This window comes from Pongo abelii, chromosome 6, assembly GCF_028885655.2.
Source record: "Pongo abelii isolate AG06213 chromosome 6, NHGRI_mPonAbe1-v2.0_pri, whole genome shotgun sequence".
Taxonomy (NCBI): Eukaryota; Metazoa; Chordata; class Mammalia; order Primates; family Hominidae; genus Pongo; species Pongo abelii.
The window spans coordinates 102,498,102-102,514,962 of record NC_071991.2 but is presented as its reverse complement, the minus strand read 5'-3'; the positions used below and the strand labels follow the sequence as shown (position 1 = coordinate 102,514,962).

The 16,861-nt window shown below is 46.2% G+C and overlaps 1 protein-coding gene across 17 annotated transcripts in view; it reads left to right on the top strand.

Annotated features, from left to right (window-relative positions):
* Nucleotides 1–16,861, top strand: part of ATXN7L1 (ataxin 7 like 1) — a 266,375-nt gene that overhangs the window by 78,130 nt on the left and 171,384 nt on the right. For all 17 annotated transcript variants that reach the window (XR_008527555.1, XR_008527549.1, XR_008527554.2 and 14 more), the window contains exon 3: nt 9,676–9,780. Coding sequence is in view for 13 of the 17 variants with exons in the window: in XM_024250039.3 (XP_024105807.1) it covers nt 9,676–9,780 (105 nt within the window). In the remaining 4 variants the exon portion in view is untranslated. The remainder of the gene's footprint in view (nt 1–9,675; nt 9,781–16,861) is intronic.

Genomic DNA, 16,861 nt, shown 5'->3' with positions numbered 1-16,861 from the left:
ATGCTGGCCCAGTGTCGGACAGTGCAGAGCTGGAACAGGAAGGGGAGGGAGAAGTCTAGATCTTCCGGGCCCAGGATCACACACAGTCTGGATGTCAATGGCAGCCCAATGTCAGGAAGTAGAAAATGGGACCAGAGAGAGCATCCAAAAAACACCCAAGCCCATCCCAAACACTGGCTCTGAAGGGGGCCTTGTTGAGTGCAGAGTAGCTGTGTTTGCCATGGGGTGGGGGGAAGGAGTAGCTTTCATGCACTTGGCATGCTGAGCACAGGAATAGACCACTTCTCCACTGACGGCTCACCTGGATCATGCCTTAGATTCCCTTAGTACTTATCTTGCAAGGAGCTCAAAGAGTGAATAAATGGAGACAATTATTGACCTCATAATCTTAGATAGCAGCATGGATATTAGGGTAATTTATTATCATTTACTACTTCCCCTTTCGAGAGAAGAGAAAATGAATGAGTATGGAAAATAAATCAACTTATTGGGATCCTCAGCCTAGTTAACATATTACCACTGATTAAGCAGCTACCACGTGCCAGACTGTTTGGCTATGGAGATAGGAAGGGCGATAAGTCACAATTCCTGTCTTCCAGAAGATTCCCGTCTGGTGAGAGTCAGAGACATAAACCAGCCACTCCACAACAGCCTTAAGAAAGCTGCCGGGCTTTGCCGAGTGAGGGCGCACCAGGAGGGGAGAGGGAGGCTTCCCTGAGGAGGGGCCAGGTGAGTGAGAGAGATGAGAAGAAGGCCACAGATAATAACATGGTCTATTTTTTATATCCCTTCTGTGTGCCAGCCCCTTCACAAATAAGTCATCTAATTCCAAGTGTGGAAACACAAGCTTAGAGAGGATTATAAGCCAAATGCCAAATTTGAACTTGGGCTTCCAAACTCCAGGGCCCAGCAAGCAGGCACTGCATTTTTTAGGCCCATCTCTCATAGTTTTTGTTCTCAACTCTGGGCGAGACCTGAGGCCTAAGGAAGCATCCTGGGGACCCAGTGCAGCCCCTTCGCCTCCATACACCTTGAATGCTGGTCTTTAAAGGTCCTTCTCCTGAGGAAGTGGGGCTGAGACTGTCTTGTGTGGTCATGTTTTGTTGGGTGGTTGGGGTTGGGGTCCAGGGAGGAAGTCCTGTTCATGCAGCCTAATGAGGAGCTTCCGCCTGCCCCTTGTGTTTCTCAGCACCGACCTGCTACCAGGCCCGGCTCTGGGCTGTAGCCAGGGAAGGGATGCCTTACAGCCTAGCCATGGTAGGTAGAAGCCAGGAGTCATTTTAGCCATTGGTTTGCAAAAGAAGAAAAGCTTTGCTGCTGCTGCCTGCACACACCCGCCTGCTCACTCCCCTTGATGCTGGAGAGCTCACCGCTGCTGCTTGCTTTTCTAGTTCTCTTCCTTCATTTTCCCTTTGCAGATTTCACTGATTTTGAATCTCTCACAGTGGAGCCCTTGGTTTCCAGAGATCTGAGAAACAGAAAGTGATCACATTTTCCTAGAGGGGAGCTCAACATTCTGCTGGGGAAGTAGGAGATGTCCAGTCTGAGGTCGTTTTCATACCCCAACTTGTTTTGTTCTATGAATTTAAGGAGATTTTAGAGTTGGGGAACAAATAAAATCATTCTGTCAGAGCAAAGGAGAAACATCTTTGTATATTGCCTTAAGCTTTCCGTGCACTGTTAAGTGATTAAAATGCAACTGAAAGCTCTGATAGCAAAAAGAAAAATTAATAAATACAATATAATAAGTGCATAAAGATTATTAGGGGAAAGGAAGACTCTTAGGACCAGCCATTCTGTGTCCAGATTTGAATCACATATCCTTGAACTACAGTTGCTGTTCTTCTCAGGAATTTGGCCTGTCTGAGTTCATGTAAGCGGAGGCCCACAGATCAAAACCACTGTCAGTCACCAGCACAGCTTTTGATAGTTTTCCAAGGAAGTTCAATAGCACCTGGTCCTCTGGCCATTGTCACAGGTTTGTCACGTCCGTAGGTCCTACCGAGATCTATGGGTCCAGTTACCTCCCAGTGAGCAGAGACTTAATTAATTAATTAATTTATTTATTTATTGAGACGGAGTCTTGCTGTGTTGCCAGGCTGGATTACAGTGGCGCGATCTCTGTTCACTGCACGGTTCAAGCTATTCTCCTGCTTCAGCCTCCCAAGTAGCTGGGACCACAGGTGTGCGCCACCACGCCCAGCTAATGGTTGTATTTTTAGTAGGGATGGGATTTCACTGTGTTGGCCAAGATGGTCTCAATCTCTTGACCTCATGATCCGCCCACCTCGGCCTCCCGAAGTACTGGGATTACAGGCATGAGCCACCACACCCAGCTAAGACTTACTTTTTAAATAGAGCTCACATCTACCTTCCTGGAAAGAGCTTGGAATGTTTAAATTAACATAAATACAACCCCAGTTTTTTTCATTACAATACCTTTTAGAGTAAGTTAAAATGAAAAGCATAATGTTTAAATTATATAAAATTATGTTAATAGCTATAGCATTATAGCGTATGCCATCTTGACATTTTTGTAATTCCTATAGCGACTGAGGTAGTTTCACAACCCTAAAATCTAAGGCCATTTTCAGGAGCTTTGTTATTTTTTCCAAGAAACTAGAATTTAAAGTTGTCTGTTTTGCCGTCTTCTTTTCTCCCACTGCGGGATTCTCTATGGCGAGCGTAGATATCACTGATTGCCAATAGGCTGTCCGACTGCCTTCAAAGCAGTGTCTGCTTCTCGCAGCTTCTTTGTACATCTGGTGCTTCACCTGAAATTCCTGCTTGCAAAAGGGAGGAATCAAACCTTATTTAGTCTCTCTTAAGGTTTTCATCATTTGAGCTCTCACCAGTTGTTGCTTCATAATGTCAAAGTCTCGAGCCTTGGAAGGTATCCAGGGGCAAATTCAAAGGCACGCAGCATCTAGCTTGATCCTGAATCCACAAAACCAGCTGTCTTCCCATCTTAGAAACAAGTCCTGTGTAAATAGAGAATTGGAGATGTCACCCTGCCTTTTCCTTAACTGTAACCATTTTCAAAAGTGAATATTGGATATAAACTAAAGTTTATAAACACATGACTTTGCTTGTCAAAAGTGTTCTCTCTAGAAGGCTGTTTATCTGGAATAAAATGCTGCTCCCATGCTGCCAGTTTCTTTTTCAGTGTTGACTTCAGAAGCACTTTACCAGCTACACTGGGAAGTCAGTTAGTACTTTGCTTTTGTAGGAACCATTCTGTTGTCCCAAACTTTGTGTCTCCTTACCTCACAACTGAGTTCTGTTCCATCCCTCCCTCCTCTGCCACCTGGGGGTGTGGGAAGCAGATTTTAGGGGGAGGAAGGCTGTGAGAGTGGACAGAGGCCTGGGAGAACCTCAGTGCTATTGGGAAGCAGGCTGAATGCCAGACCAAGCTGATAACGTGAATGTGATGGACTCTGCCATGAATGGAAATTGTACCAGAAGTTCAGTAAAGGAAGTGGAGGGCTGCTTGCTCGAAACAGAGGCACTGAGAAGAGTGTGATAAATTTATAAGCAGCCCTGGTTTAATGCTACAAGCCTGATCTGTGAGTAATCTCCTGAATAATCTTTAATAAGTAAGCAGTAAGTCAATAGACGTTGCAAAGAACTCCAGTAACCTAATTCCCCATCCCCCACCCCACCCATGACAATTTATAGCCTCTGTGTGCTCATTTGACACAGGAAGTGATCAACTTGTTTACCTGGCTCTGTTGGGCATAAGTTCTTAGGTCAATAATTTATGCGGTAACCATAGTTTTAAATTAATATAATGATTTCCATTTCAGTTCATAAAACCTGTCTGCATCCCAGTATGGTACATGATGAATATAATTTTCCATTTTATAGCTGGAGAAATCGAGCCAGGAAGCAGTGATGCTGGAAGGGGACACTAGTCAGTGAAGTGTTGGTGTAAATGTTTTAACAACCAGCTCTCTGAGGGAAGAAGTCCTGGTTTGTAGTGGATGCTGATTTCCGTCGTGTAAATACTCCCACCTTGGCTGATTCAAGCTACCAACATGGCATCACTGAATGCAGAGCTGGGAAGAATTGCACATTTTCGGCTCTTGTGAGCTGGTACTAGCTGGCTGCAGCATAATGGCACTAATGATTCAGTTTCTGGCTTCAGGCTCTTGGATGACCACTGAGGACCAGCTCAGACCACTTTAAATCCCAACTTAACTCTCAGATTCTGCTCAGCCTCTCACTACAGTGCCTTGAAGCGTGTTTTTCAAATTTGGAGTTATAACCCATTAAACAGTCCTGAACTTAATTTAGGGAGCTGAATGAGCATTTTTTAATTGAAATAGAATAGAGTAAAATAAGAAGAAATGAATAGAACAGAACAGAAAATAGCAGCGTGTACACCACATGTTTCAATGATGGATGATGGATGGATGGATGGGTGGATGGATAGGTGGATGGATAGATGGGGTGGGTGGGTGGATGGATGGGTAGATGGGTGGATGAGTGGGGTGGGTGGGTGGATGGAAAGATGGATAGATGGATGGATGAATACATGTCTATAGCGGGTTGGGGTCAAAAACTAAAAATATTGACCCAGAAGCAAATGTACCTCTGTTTTCTCATCAGAAAAATGGAGTTAGTGGAGTTGCCTCCTCCCTGCCTGTGATCAGGCCAGGGGGTGACCAGATCACTCTGTGATAATGCTGTGGTGGTGCTGACACTCTATCTAATCCACAGTTTGTCCATTTGTGGTGACAAAACAGGGCAAAGCAGACAGGTCTGGCTTTGTCTCTTTGGGAGATAGTTGTACATTGTGTTTGGACAAGTTCCGTCTTCATTGCACACATGTTTTCTTGGCATTCAGCCACAGCCTAGAGAAGCTTCCCAGTGGCTCTCAGCCTTTCTCTGTCCACATGTGTACACATGTGCACATACACATACATGAAGTTCTGCAGTCAGAGGGATCAGCCTTCCTAGGTCTGCTATGAAATGTCATGGGGGAGAGTCCTTTGGAGCAAGGACTGTGCGTTGGAGGGAACTAGTGAACTTTTAAAAATAAGAGAGGTAATGATGAAAGCTTTCTCCACACTCTCTCCTGAGTCCCTCCTGGAAAAAGGTACAAGGCCAAGCAGTGTTTAGGAGTCATCACAGCAACCCCGTGAAGCAGAGACTGTTAGTCATTTTCAGAGATGAGGACACTCACCCTAGGAAAGTCTCAGCAATGAGCCCTGTCCTCCCAACCTCACCTTCTGACCCCAAGCCAGTGCCCAGGCCAACAGCCCCTTCAAAGCCTCAGGACAGCCTGTTAGTCATCCAGGAAGCCCTTCCAAACTGGTTTTCTCATCTGTGAAATGGGATGTTGTTCTACATAAGAAGAATTTGCTGAGAAAAGAGAAATGGCTTTAGAGTCAGAGTATCCAGGAATCTCATGCTACTTTTTACAAATCACTGCCGTGAGATTGCAAGCAAATTACTTTACTATAGTTGCCTTGCCTGGAAAGTGGAGATGTTGACAATTTTGCAGGTTCATTCTGAAGATTAACTAAGATAATGTCATCACATCACAAATCTGGAGAGATATATATTAATATGTCAACAGTGGTTATCACTAGGTGGTGGCATTACAGGTGGGTTCACTCTTTACTTTTTTGCCCTTTTTTATTCAGTGGTGCACCAGTAAATATTTAACAAAAGAAAAACAAAAAGCCTGATTTGTAGTGTTTGCCCATTTCCTTGGTGTAAATACTTCCACCATGGCTGATTTCAAGCTACTGCCATGACGACACTAAACATGAAATTGGAAAACGACATGCATGATTGGCTCTCCCAAGCTGGTACCAGCCCACTTCAGCTCACCACTGTTTTTAACTGTGCACTGAATGTTTTGCTTGGGGGTAAATTAGAGAGACAGGGAAGGAAAGAGAATTAATTAGCCGAGTGCCTAGCATTGTGCCTGTCATTAGTTCTCCTCTCTCCCTGCCGTCCCTCCCTGCTTTGTCCCCCAGCCCGCATTGCTCTAATGGAACAGCACACTGCCTGTGAACACCTAGCCGTGTGAAGTGGTGGTCTTCCTGGGAGCCAGCTGCCTGTCTTTGCTCCCCATTGGCAGGGCCCTCAGGACCTGGGCAGCCTGTAGAGGAGATCCTAAGGTTGACTCACTGAGGAATAATCAAGCAGACTCCCAGGTCCTCTCACTTTCCACAGGAGACATGCTCAGAGCAGACACGTACAAGGTTGACACTGCCCTCGAGGGAAACTAGGAAAAGTCTCAATGGGAAAGGCCTGGAGGGGAACACACCTCCAGGTGGCCACAGTCTCTAAGGAGCCGAACCTTTACCTTCCACTCACTGACATGACAGATGTATGTGACTGTGGGGGTGGGGGAGATGGGATGGGCTCTGCAGGTCTCTGGAGGAATACAGAAGAATGGGGCGTCAGTGGCAGCCTGACAGGCCTCGACAGGTCACCCAGCATGTAAGACAAAAGTGCAGGGAAAAATTCCCCACACCCTCCAGTGTCTAGTCTCAGCCTCCCAGCACTCAGCAGTTTCTGGCACAAGAGTATATGTTCAAGAAATTTTTGTTAATGCTTGGTTTGGTTTGTTGTTGTTGTTGTTGTTTTAATTTTTAATGTCACCTTATATTCCTTCATAGCTTGACCTGTTGCAGAAAGGATGTCAGGCAGCCAAATAAATGCTTATTGAATAAATAAATCAGTTGTAGCCCTCATCAGCTCCTGGTTTTACCTGTTCCTGGATATAAAATGTGACTTTAGGTCGAAATGAGATGCAGAGTGTTAATAAAGTTTTCTGGTAATGGTATTTTTCTTTAATTTCTTCTGGCTTTTCTGTATTTTTTCAAATGTATCTTCGGAGAACTTGGATCCCTTTTGTTTTATTTTTAAAAAATGAATATATGTTACAAAAATAACCTGTAAATTAAAAGCAAATCGAGAGTTGTGTCAACAGTTAAGGCCCAAGAAGGGTCATCTCCGCGGCTCTGAGGCTCTGAACTGAGGGTCCTGCCTGCCCACAGGGTGTTGGCTGGGCCCAGCATCGGGCTTTTGTCTCAGCCTCTCTTCCCACAGGCCTCCCGCCTGCCTACCAGGCCCTGACTAATAACGCTCCCCTCCAGCAACTCCCAGAAGACAGTGTGTGCCAGTCTTAGAAGTGGCAGTAGGGAGAGATGAGGGGGATGACAGGCCACGCCCTTTAAAATACAGTTGGGCCTGTGTCCTGGTCACCCTTCATGAGGCAAGCAGCCACCTCGGGCACCTGAAACCTGGGGAGGCCACTACAGTGTGAGTCACCTGCCTCCAGGCAGGCCTGGTCCACTCTTTCAGTCACAGGCTTCTTTCAGGGCAAGTGCGGGCCTCACCCCTTGCCTGTGATAAACCTGCCAGTTCCATTTCCCTTGAAGCAGCAGGGCTGCTCTGGGAACAGAGTACAGAGCCTCCCTTAGGTGTTCGTTGGGTTTGAACCTTCCCCTCCTCTGGCCTAGGATCACGGTTGGGGGAACCATCGTGTTTGAGGGGTTTCATTAAAGACACAGGTTGAATCTAGCAGATGAAGGCTTGTGGGGGTTCTCAACCAGAGGAGGTTTAATTCCTCTATCACCCCTGCCAGTGTTCATGGCTGCCCTCTCAAAGCCAGTCAGCTAAAAGGAGGCAGGGCGGAGGTGCCTGCCAGAGCCCTGTCTCCACCCGGTGGTGCACAAGATGTGACCATGGGTTTCCTATAACTGGCCTTTTTTTGTCAGATAGATAGACAGACAGACAGACAGACGATAGACAATTTTTTTCTTTTTCTTTTTCTTTTTCTTTTTGAAACAGGGTCTCATTCTGTTGCCCAGCTGGAGTGCAGTGGTATGATCATGGCTTACTGCAGCCTTGACCTCTTGGACTCAAGCAACTCTCCTACCTTAGCCCCCTGAGTAGCTGAGACTACAGGCACAAGCCACCTCACGCGGCTGATTTTTGTACATTTTTCTTAGAGATGGGGTCTCACTTTGTTTTCCAGGCTGGTCTTGATCGTCCTGCCTCCCAAAGTGCTGGGATTACAGGTGTAAGCCACCACACCCAGCTGAGATGTAATTCACATACTCTACAGTTCACCATTTAAAGTGTACAGTTCAGTGGGTTTTAGTCTGTTCTCAGAGTTATGTGACTGTCATCACTATCGATCTTAGAACATTTTCATTGACCCAAAAAGAAACTCTATACCTGTTAGCAGTCACCCTCGAATTCATCCAGGCCCCCCAACCCAAGGCAAGCACTTACCTCCTTTTTGTCTTTATAGATTTGCCTATTCTGGACATTTCATATAAATGGGGTCATTCAATATGGGATCTTTTGTGTCTGCCTCTTTTCATTTAGCCTAATATTTTCTAGGTTTATCCACACTGTAGCCCGGATCAGTACTTATTCCTTTCAGTGGATGGATAATGTTCTGTGGTATTTTGTTTATCCACTCATCAATTGGTGGGTGTTTGGGTTGTTTCCACTTTTTGGCTATTTTGAGTAATGCTGCTGTGAACATCCATGTACATATGTGTTCATTGTCTCGGACGTATTGCCACGTAACTGATCTTTTAACAGTATGCACCTGATCACGTCACTGCTTTGCTTAAAAAACCCCATACTTCTCATTGTTATTAAAGTCAGAGTCAAAATGCTCACCTGGGCATGGAAGGTTCATGGCTTCTGGGCCTGGCCAGCCTTACCCTGCTGTTTCTCCTGTTCTGTTCCAGCCAAGAGGCCCCAAGACTCCCTCCATGCACAGAACCTCCTTCCTTGGCTTCAGCTTCAAACTTTCCGCCTTCCCCTTGCCTGGCCCTTTGCTTCCCTAACCTCTACTCATCCTGGAGTCTCAGATGACCTGCCCCCTCCTCAGGGAAGCATTCTCCACTGCGTCACACTAGGTTAGGGCCACCTGCCGCACACTCCCAGGGGACCCCGTGCATCTCCTCCATAGCCCCTAACACAGCTGCAGGCAATGATGACTTGTGTGGTGGTCTGCCTAATGCTTCTCTCTTCTGCTCCCTTAAGCTTCAGGAGAGCAGAGAACTCATTCTTGTTCCCCAGTTTTTCTCAGCACCTAGCACAGTGCCTGGCACATTCAGGCACTCAGTAAATATTTACCGAATGAATAATGGGTAATGATGGCAGCAAATGAGCCACTTTTTCAGCAGACTCCTTCAGCCTTAGCATGTCCCTCAAGTGATGGGGAAACCTAGGCACTGCCGAGGCCAAATGACTTCTTCTGTCCCCAGCCAGACACCTCTCACTTCCCTGAGCGATCGCTGCTTATGCAGGAATGGGTTTGGGGGAGTTCCCCCCATCCTGAGATATATAGAGCCTCAGTGTGTGAATCCCAGCTAACATGTGGGTTCTCTCAGGACAGCATGATTCCCATAGCATGTGACTCAGAGCAGCCCCTTGACACCACAGACTGAATCAGGAGCAGCCGCAGTCCATTTCCAGGGGAGAAATGAGGAGGGATTCTCTGAAGCACTTGCTTCTCTAAGAGGCGGGGTGTTGCCTTCTGACAAACCGAGTTCCCTTTAGTAAAGATTATTGCCTTTCTGCGTGTTGTTTGAAAAACTGTCCTTGAAGAAATTCCAAGAGGAAACTGTACACCTTCTGAGACTTAATTGCTTTTTCAAAACACACTTGTTTTCATTTCCCCCACAGATATGCACTTATTTGGCCATTACCCAGCACATGACGACTTCTATCTCGTAGTGTGCAGTGCCTGTAACCAGGTCGTCAAGCCACAGGTTTTCCAGTCGCACTGCGGTAAGTGGACACCTGCACCGTCGGGCACATCTGCAGCTGCCGCCCTGGGGACAGTCGCCTTCCCCTGGGCTCCCCAACAGGGTCTGGCCGTGTCTTGTCTTAGCCTGAGGTTGTGGGTAAAGTCTTCCTGGGCTGCTGCCTCTGCTCACAGGCTGTTTTAGGAGCTGTAGTCCTTCCGCTGAAATCCGCAGTCCTGTCAGAACAAATGAGAGAAAACCTGCAACTTGTCTCGGTCGATGGGACTAGACTGAAGCCATCTGCCCAACGCGGTGATGGCCTCTGCAGGTGACCAGGGGGAGGGGAGAGCTGCTTAAGGAGTCGCTCCTGCAGCCAGACATTTTCTCCCCCTGAAAGAGGGCCAGGAGAGAGTCTCCCCCAGACTTACAAAAAGGAGGGCTGGGGCCAAGCGCAGCCCAGTGTGTGGGCCACTGGGGTGCTGCCCCAAGGAAATGGTGCATCAGTAAAACCTTACATTCCAATTCACCCTTCCCAAGAATCCACCTTGTTAAAAAAAAATCCCAGGTGGGGTTGGGAACTGCTTTCTCTCTCTAAACATCCTTGATGTAATAAATTCCTTCAGTTGGTCATCAACAAACCATGCAGCTGCCATGGACAGAACGGATTAAGTCTACGTGGCTGCCCCCCTCAGGGATGAATAAACAGCCATTTGGCCTTAGACTAGAAGTCACTTAACCTCTCTGGGTCGAAGTTTCCTTATCTATAGCAGGGAACTGGATCAGACAATTTCCAAAGCTGTAATATGCTGTGAGTCCAGCACAGTATCTCCCAATCTTTTTATTTAAGCGGTATTCCCTTTTGATGAACATAAAATCTGAATGCCTTCCTTACCATTAAGGTTTCAAAGTACATTCGATTGTGCCTTAAAAAAGTCAAAGCAATTATAATATTGAATATGCTTTTGCAAATTACACACATTTCCCCTTTCTCACACTCCGAATTTCTGACTTTTCCCCACCTCTTCAGTTATCGTTATTCTATAATAAAATAAAGGGAGTTGAGCTTATCCAAGCTCTTTAACAGTCTCTCTGTATACTAATTATCAACTGCAAACACGTGTATATGTATGTATATGATATATACATATCTACATATATATAATCTGTATCTGTGTATGTACTGTAGGCATATTTTGTGTTTATAATGTGTAGAATTCAGGCTTACGGAGCACCTCTGGGAATGAGTCCAGGACTTTCAAACCAGCACAAGGCAAAGAAAGGGCCCTAGAAAGTACGAGGAGGTTTGGTCAGAGGCCAAGTCTTCTGCCCCTCCCTGCAGCCAGCACTGTGTCCTCGGGCTACTTGCTTGATGTCTCAGGGCTTTGGTTTCCTTGTCCCTACCGTGGGGAGATGACTTCTGTGGGTGCGTCCAGCTCTGACATGTTCATTCTGGCAGACTGAGCAGGAAAGGAGCAAGTCGTGTGCCTGGCACAAGCTGATCTTCTTGCTTAGTGCTCTATACCAAATGACCCTCTCCACTGCCTGGAAGAGAGAAAGGGTTAAACCTCTCCAAAGAGAAACTGTCAGAGCCTGGTGGCAGTGCCACCAGCTGAGATGACAGGTGGAGAATCCAAAGCAGAGCCATGGCAAGAAGGTCCCACACAGCCAGTGGTTCAGTGACCAGGCACAGAAGCTCTGTGACCAGTGCTTCTGTGTGTCTTGTGAGAACGCAGAAGCTACATCATCCTGAATATGATTTTCATTCACTCAATTCACAAGGATGTGCAGCTGTTATAGGCATGGAACAGGGGCTTGCATTCTATTGTAAGCCATCAAAACTTTCACTGGGGCTGGGTGCAATGGCTTACACTTATAATCCGAGCACTTTAGGAGGCCAAGGCAGGAGGATCACTTGAGGCCAAGAGTTTGAGACTAGCCTGGGCAACATAGTGAGGCCCCATTTCTAAAAAAAAAAAAAAAAAAAAAAAAAAAAATTTAGCCAGGTATGGTGGCATACCTGTAGGTCTCAGCTACTGGAGAGGCAGAGGGGAAGAATTGCTTGAGCCCAGCAGTTCGAGGTTGCTGTGAGCTATGATTGTGCCATTGTACTGCATCCTGGGCAACAGAGCAAGACCCTGTCTCAAGAGAAACAAACAAAAAAAAAACAAAACAAAACCAAAAAAATCTTCACTGAGAACTTAATTCACTGGAGTCTTTGATGGAAGGATCCTGAAAGGGACCCAAAACATGGGACCCCACTGTCCCCTGCAGAATTCTTCCCAGGGGAAAGGTCCCAGATTGCCAAGGGAGGAGGCTCTGGGGCTTAGCAGAGCTGATACACCTGCCTCCCCCTACCCTGGGGCTCTTGGCATAAGAGCCAAGAGTCAGCTTAGGGGACAGCCTATGGCTTTGGGAGCTCTGAGCAATCCAGTAAATTAGTTTGGGGGTTTGGGGTTACTGATCTCGTCCCTCAAAGCCCAGTCTCCGTTAAGCTTCTTGCTGAACCAGCTGACAAGCAGCAATGGAGACATGAACACAACTCAGCAAATTGAGGCATCAAGGCCTCCCTCAGCTCTAGGTGTGTGTCCTAGTACAAATACAAACTTACATTTATCAAGACCAGGAGAGAGTGCAAAGCAGAGGTTAGAACCATTGCAGCTCTTTATGGGGAGTACTTTTTAGTGTCCCTAAAAATTCCTGCTATAGCTTCATGATTGTCTACGTCAGTTCAGGCTGCTATAACAGTATCATAGACTGGGTGGCTTATAAACAGCGGAAATGTATTTCTCACAGTTCTGGAGGGTGGAAGTCTGAGGTCAGGATGCCAACAAGGTCAAATTCTGGCGAGGACTGTCTTCCAGGTTGCAGACGCCCAGCTTCTCACTGTGTCCTCACATGGTGGAAAGAGAACAAGAGTTCTCTGAGGTCTCTTATATGGGCACTAATCCCATTCATGAGGGCTCCACTCTCATGACCTAATTATCTCCAAAGGCCCCACCTCCTTATATCATCACATTGCGGGTAGGATTTCAACATAGGAATTTGCGGGGGACACAAACATTCAGTCCATAGCAATATTCTTTTTTTTTTTTTTCTCTCTTTCCTTGTAGGACTGGCCTTGCTATTTTCCACAAGTTAATACGAATGCCAGTGTGCTGAGTGCCAGACACTGTGCCAAGTGCTTTCCATATCTGTTTTTTGTTTTGTTTTGTTTTTTGGGGTTTTTGTTTTGTTTTGTTTTTTTGTTTTGTTTTGTTTTTGAGTCAGACTGTCATCCAGACTGGAGTGCAATGGTATAATCTCAGCTCACTGCAACCTCTGCCTCCCCAGTTCAAAAAATTCTCCTGCCTCAGCCTCCAGAGTAGCTGGAACTACAGGTGCCCACCACCACACTTGGTTAATTTTTGTATTTTTAGTAGAGACGGGGTTTCGCCATGTTGGCCAGGCTGGTCTTGAACTCCTGACCTCAGGTGATCTGCCTACCTTGGCCTCCCAAAGTGCTGGGATTACAGGCATGAGCCATCATGCCCGGCCTCCATCCCTTTGAGCATGTAATCTTTTCAACAGCCCTGTGACGTGGGTGTTAATATTATACCCATTTTGTAATTAAAGAAGCTAAGGCTTAGGAGGTCAGTGCTTTGCCCGAGGTCTGGAAGCTAGGTGGGTGTTGGCCTGATTTGGGGCACAGGCCAACACCCTGTGGTTAACTGCAGAACTTTCTTTCAAATGGAATCTTATATGGAACCCCAATCTATAAATATATATGGGAAGCAGAGCTGTTGAGGTTAAAATTAGGGCAGGGGTCCAAGCCACATGGACGCAGCCTTCTCCTGACTTTTTTCACCCCCCACCTGCCAGGGCTCCACAAAACATTATTTGAACTTTGTTGATATAGAGGAGACAACATGGGCTTTGGAATGAGACAAAGCAATTCACGACTCCCCCACTAACTGTGTGACCTTGGGCAGGTCACCTCATCCCTCTTCACCTCCATTTCTTCATCTGTAAAATGGGTACTCTGCCTGCCTTAGGGGGTTGCTGGGATGATGTGACTGATGTGAGGCTTAAGTTTCATTTTCTCCTCCCTTCTCTCCATGGCATCTTTCCCCATTGCCCCCAGCTGGATGCAATTCTTCCTGCTGAGCAGCCACAAAACTCTGTTCTCCTGTGCCACTTCCCCTCCTGCCATGCTGTCATGTGTGCCACCTCCCGCTTCTCCCATGCCATCATCTGTGGCCTGATTCAGATTCTAGGATTCTTTCCCAAGCAAGGATATACCTTTTTAGTTCTGTGCTCTCGGTGTTCAGAAAGTGAACTCATGATGGGTGCATGGCAGTGTTCAAGATCTTGGTATACTAGTCATTTAACTTAAATTGAAAAAAATGTGTGTGTGTGTGTGTGTGTGTGTGTGTGTGTTTAGCCAGTCAGTTATGGGGACTTCAGAAATTTGTGGTTAAAGGAAAACTGTTGCTTACTCAACACTTCTGATACCAAATTGTGAGTTTTCCATACCAAGGGGATTCTCTGCAGGTACCAATTCAGTGTCCTATGATTTAATTCAGTTCCGACAATAACTACCTGTAGCTGGGGCCAGGCGCAGTGGCTTATGCCTGTAATCCCAAAATTTTGGGAGGCCAAGGGAGGGAGGGTTGCTTGAGCCCAAGAGTTCAAGACCATTCTGGGGAACATGGTGAAACCACATCTCTACAAAAAATTTTAAAATGTAGCCGGGCATGTTGGTATGTGCCTGTTGTCCCACCTACTCAGGATGCTGAGGTAGGAGAATTACTTGAGCCCAGGAGGTTGAGGTTGCAGTGAGCTATGATGGTGCCACTGCACTCTACCCTGGGTAACAGAGTGAGACCTTGTCTCAAAAAAACATGACCCAAAAAAACACTACCCAGAGTTAGCACAGACTCCACAGGTTAAAGGCTCAGTCCCACAAAACTGTATCCCCACTTCAGATGCCAATCACAAGTAATAGGTCCCCAAGTTACCCACATTTCTATCTGACTTGGCTACAAATTAGGGGTCTCCACACCCCTCCTCATGTTCAATAATTGGCTATAACAACTCACGGAACTCGAGGAAACATTTTACTAATGTTTACTGGTTTATTTATATTATAAAGGATATAAATGAACAGTCAGAGATAATAGGGTGAGGTCTGGAAGAGTCCTAAGTGCGGGAGCATCTGTCCCTGTGTGGAGTTGGGGTTCACCCAGCATGTGGATGTGTGTACCCATCTGGAATCTCTTTAAATTCCATCCTTTAGGGTTTTTTGGAGGTTCCATGCATGATTGATTAAATCATTGGCCATTGGTGATTGGCTCAGTCTCCAATTGGTCTTTCTGGTGACCGGCTCCCAGCCTGAAACTGCCTATGTACCCCAGCCACCAGTCATCTCATTAGCATAAAAAGACACTACAGAGATCCTAAGGGTCTGAGAAGCTCTTGTGTCAGGAAACTGAGGACTAAGACCAAATATAATGAAAGATATTCCTATCACCCCTGTCACTCAGGAAATTACAAGGGTTTTAGGAGCTCTGTGCCAGGAACTGGGGATAAAGACCAAATACATATTTCCTATTATATCACAATATCACAGTACCAGTGTGAAAAATAGAATGTCATAGTGGAAAAGTCATGAATTTTGGAGTCAAACAGAGGCAGGTTAGAATCCTAACATTTACGAGCTGTTTGACCTTGAGCTAATTATATGACCTTCTGAGCCTTCTTTTCCTCGTCTATAAAATAAGGATGGCAATTCCTGCTTTGCAGAGTTCCTGTGAAGAACACAGAAAAAGGTTGTATCATTTTCTGGCACATGATAAGGGAATAAAGAAAGGATTGTCAATAAATTGTGGCTATTTTTTATTAAGTTGAGTGTTTCTTATGAAAAATGGGAAAACCAATTCAGTCAAGTGCTTCCTGCCTTCATTTCTTGCCCTGTCTCAGAGGATGTGCACGCTGAGGTCAGCCCACAGACTTTCGCCTGTGATTCATCTTTTGCTTCCCACACTCTTGGAGGCAAGAAATGCTGGCCTGAATATGATTACATTTGCTATGAGTCCTGAGGGCTTGGCTTTGCAATATTGGTTTACATTCACATTAGGCCCCTATGGCAGCTCTTTTAGAAATGCTGTGAAGCTCCAGTAGCTCTCTGGGTTCCTTGCTGAGGTCCATCCAGCCTGTGCCATAGTGTCTTACAGGGTAACATGGAGCCCCCCGCTGGCCACAGTCCTTCTGCTCCTGATCGTGTGCCCCATGCTCACAACCCAGATGTAGAAAGCAGGTGCAACCACTGCTGGGGAGACCCGTTGCTTGGCATGGAAGTGGAGTGCTCTGGGAGCCACGTTCTGTGTCACCCCATTAGGGATGGCTTCCTCGGGTCCGTTTCCTACGTCTGTGCCAACAGCCTTTTAGACAGTTTTTAAACTTCTACCCAGGAGATCTAGGATTTCAAGAGATTAGTTTGTTTCTAAAGTCCCCTAGGTGAATGCATAAGGTTATTTAGGAATAGTTGTAGAAAGGGGGAAACAGAAACAAGAAGCCTTACTTTGGGAGTCCCAGTTCCACTCTGCAGGCATCTCTGTCCTTCATAGCTGTCCATCCCAATTTGTGGCATGATGCATTGACATGGCATGTGAGCCTAGTGGTTGAGTGTAACCTCTCTAGGATCCATCTGATAGATTAAAATTCCAGCTCTAGGCCAGGCGCAGTGGCTCACATCTGTAATCCCAGCACTTTGGGAGGCCGAGATGGGCAGATCACCCTGAACTCAGGAGTTCGAGACCAGCCTAGGCAACATGGAGAAACCCCGTCTTTACCAAAAATACAAAAATATTAGCCAGGCATAGTGTTGTGCTCCAGCTACTTGGGAGGCTGAGCTGGGAGGATTGCTTGAGCCTGGGAGGTGGAGGTTGCAGTGAGCTGAGATTGTGCCACTGCACTTCAGCCTGGGCAATGGAGCGAGACCCTCCCTGTCTCAAAAAATAAAAATAAAAAAAATTCCAGCTCTACACCTTATTCCCTGTGTGATCTTGGGCAGGTTACTTTGCATCTGTGTTTCCGTTTCTGTATTAAAATGGAAATAATAGTTTATCTCATAAAGTTTCATGTTG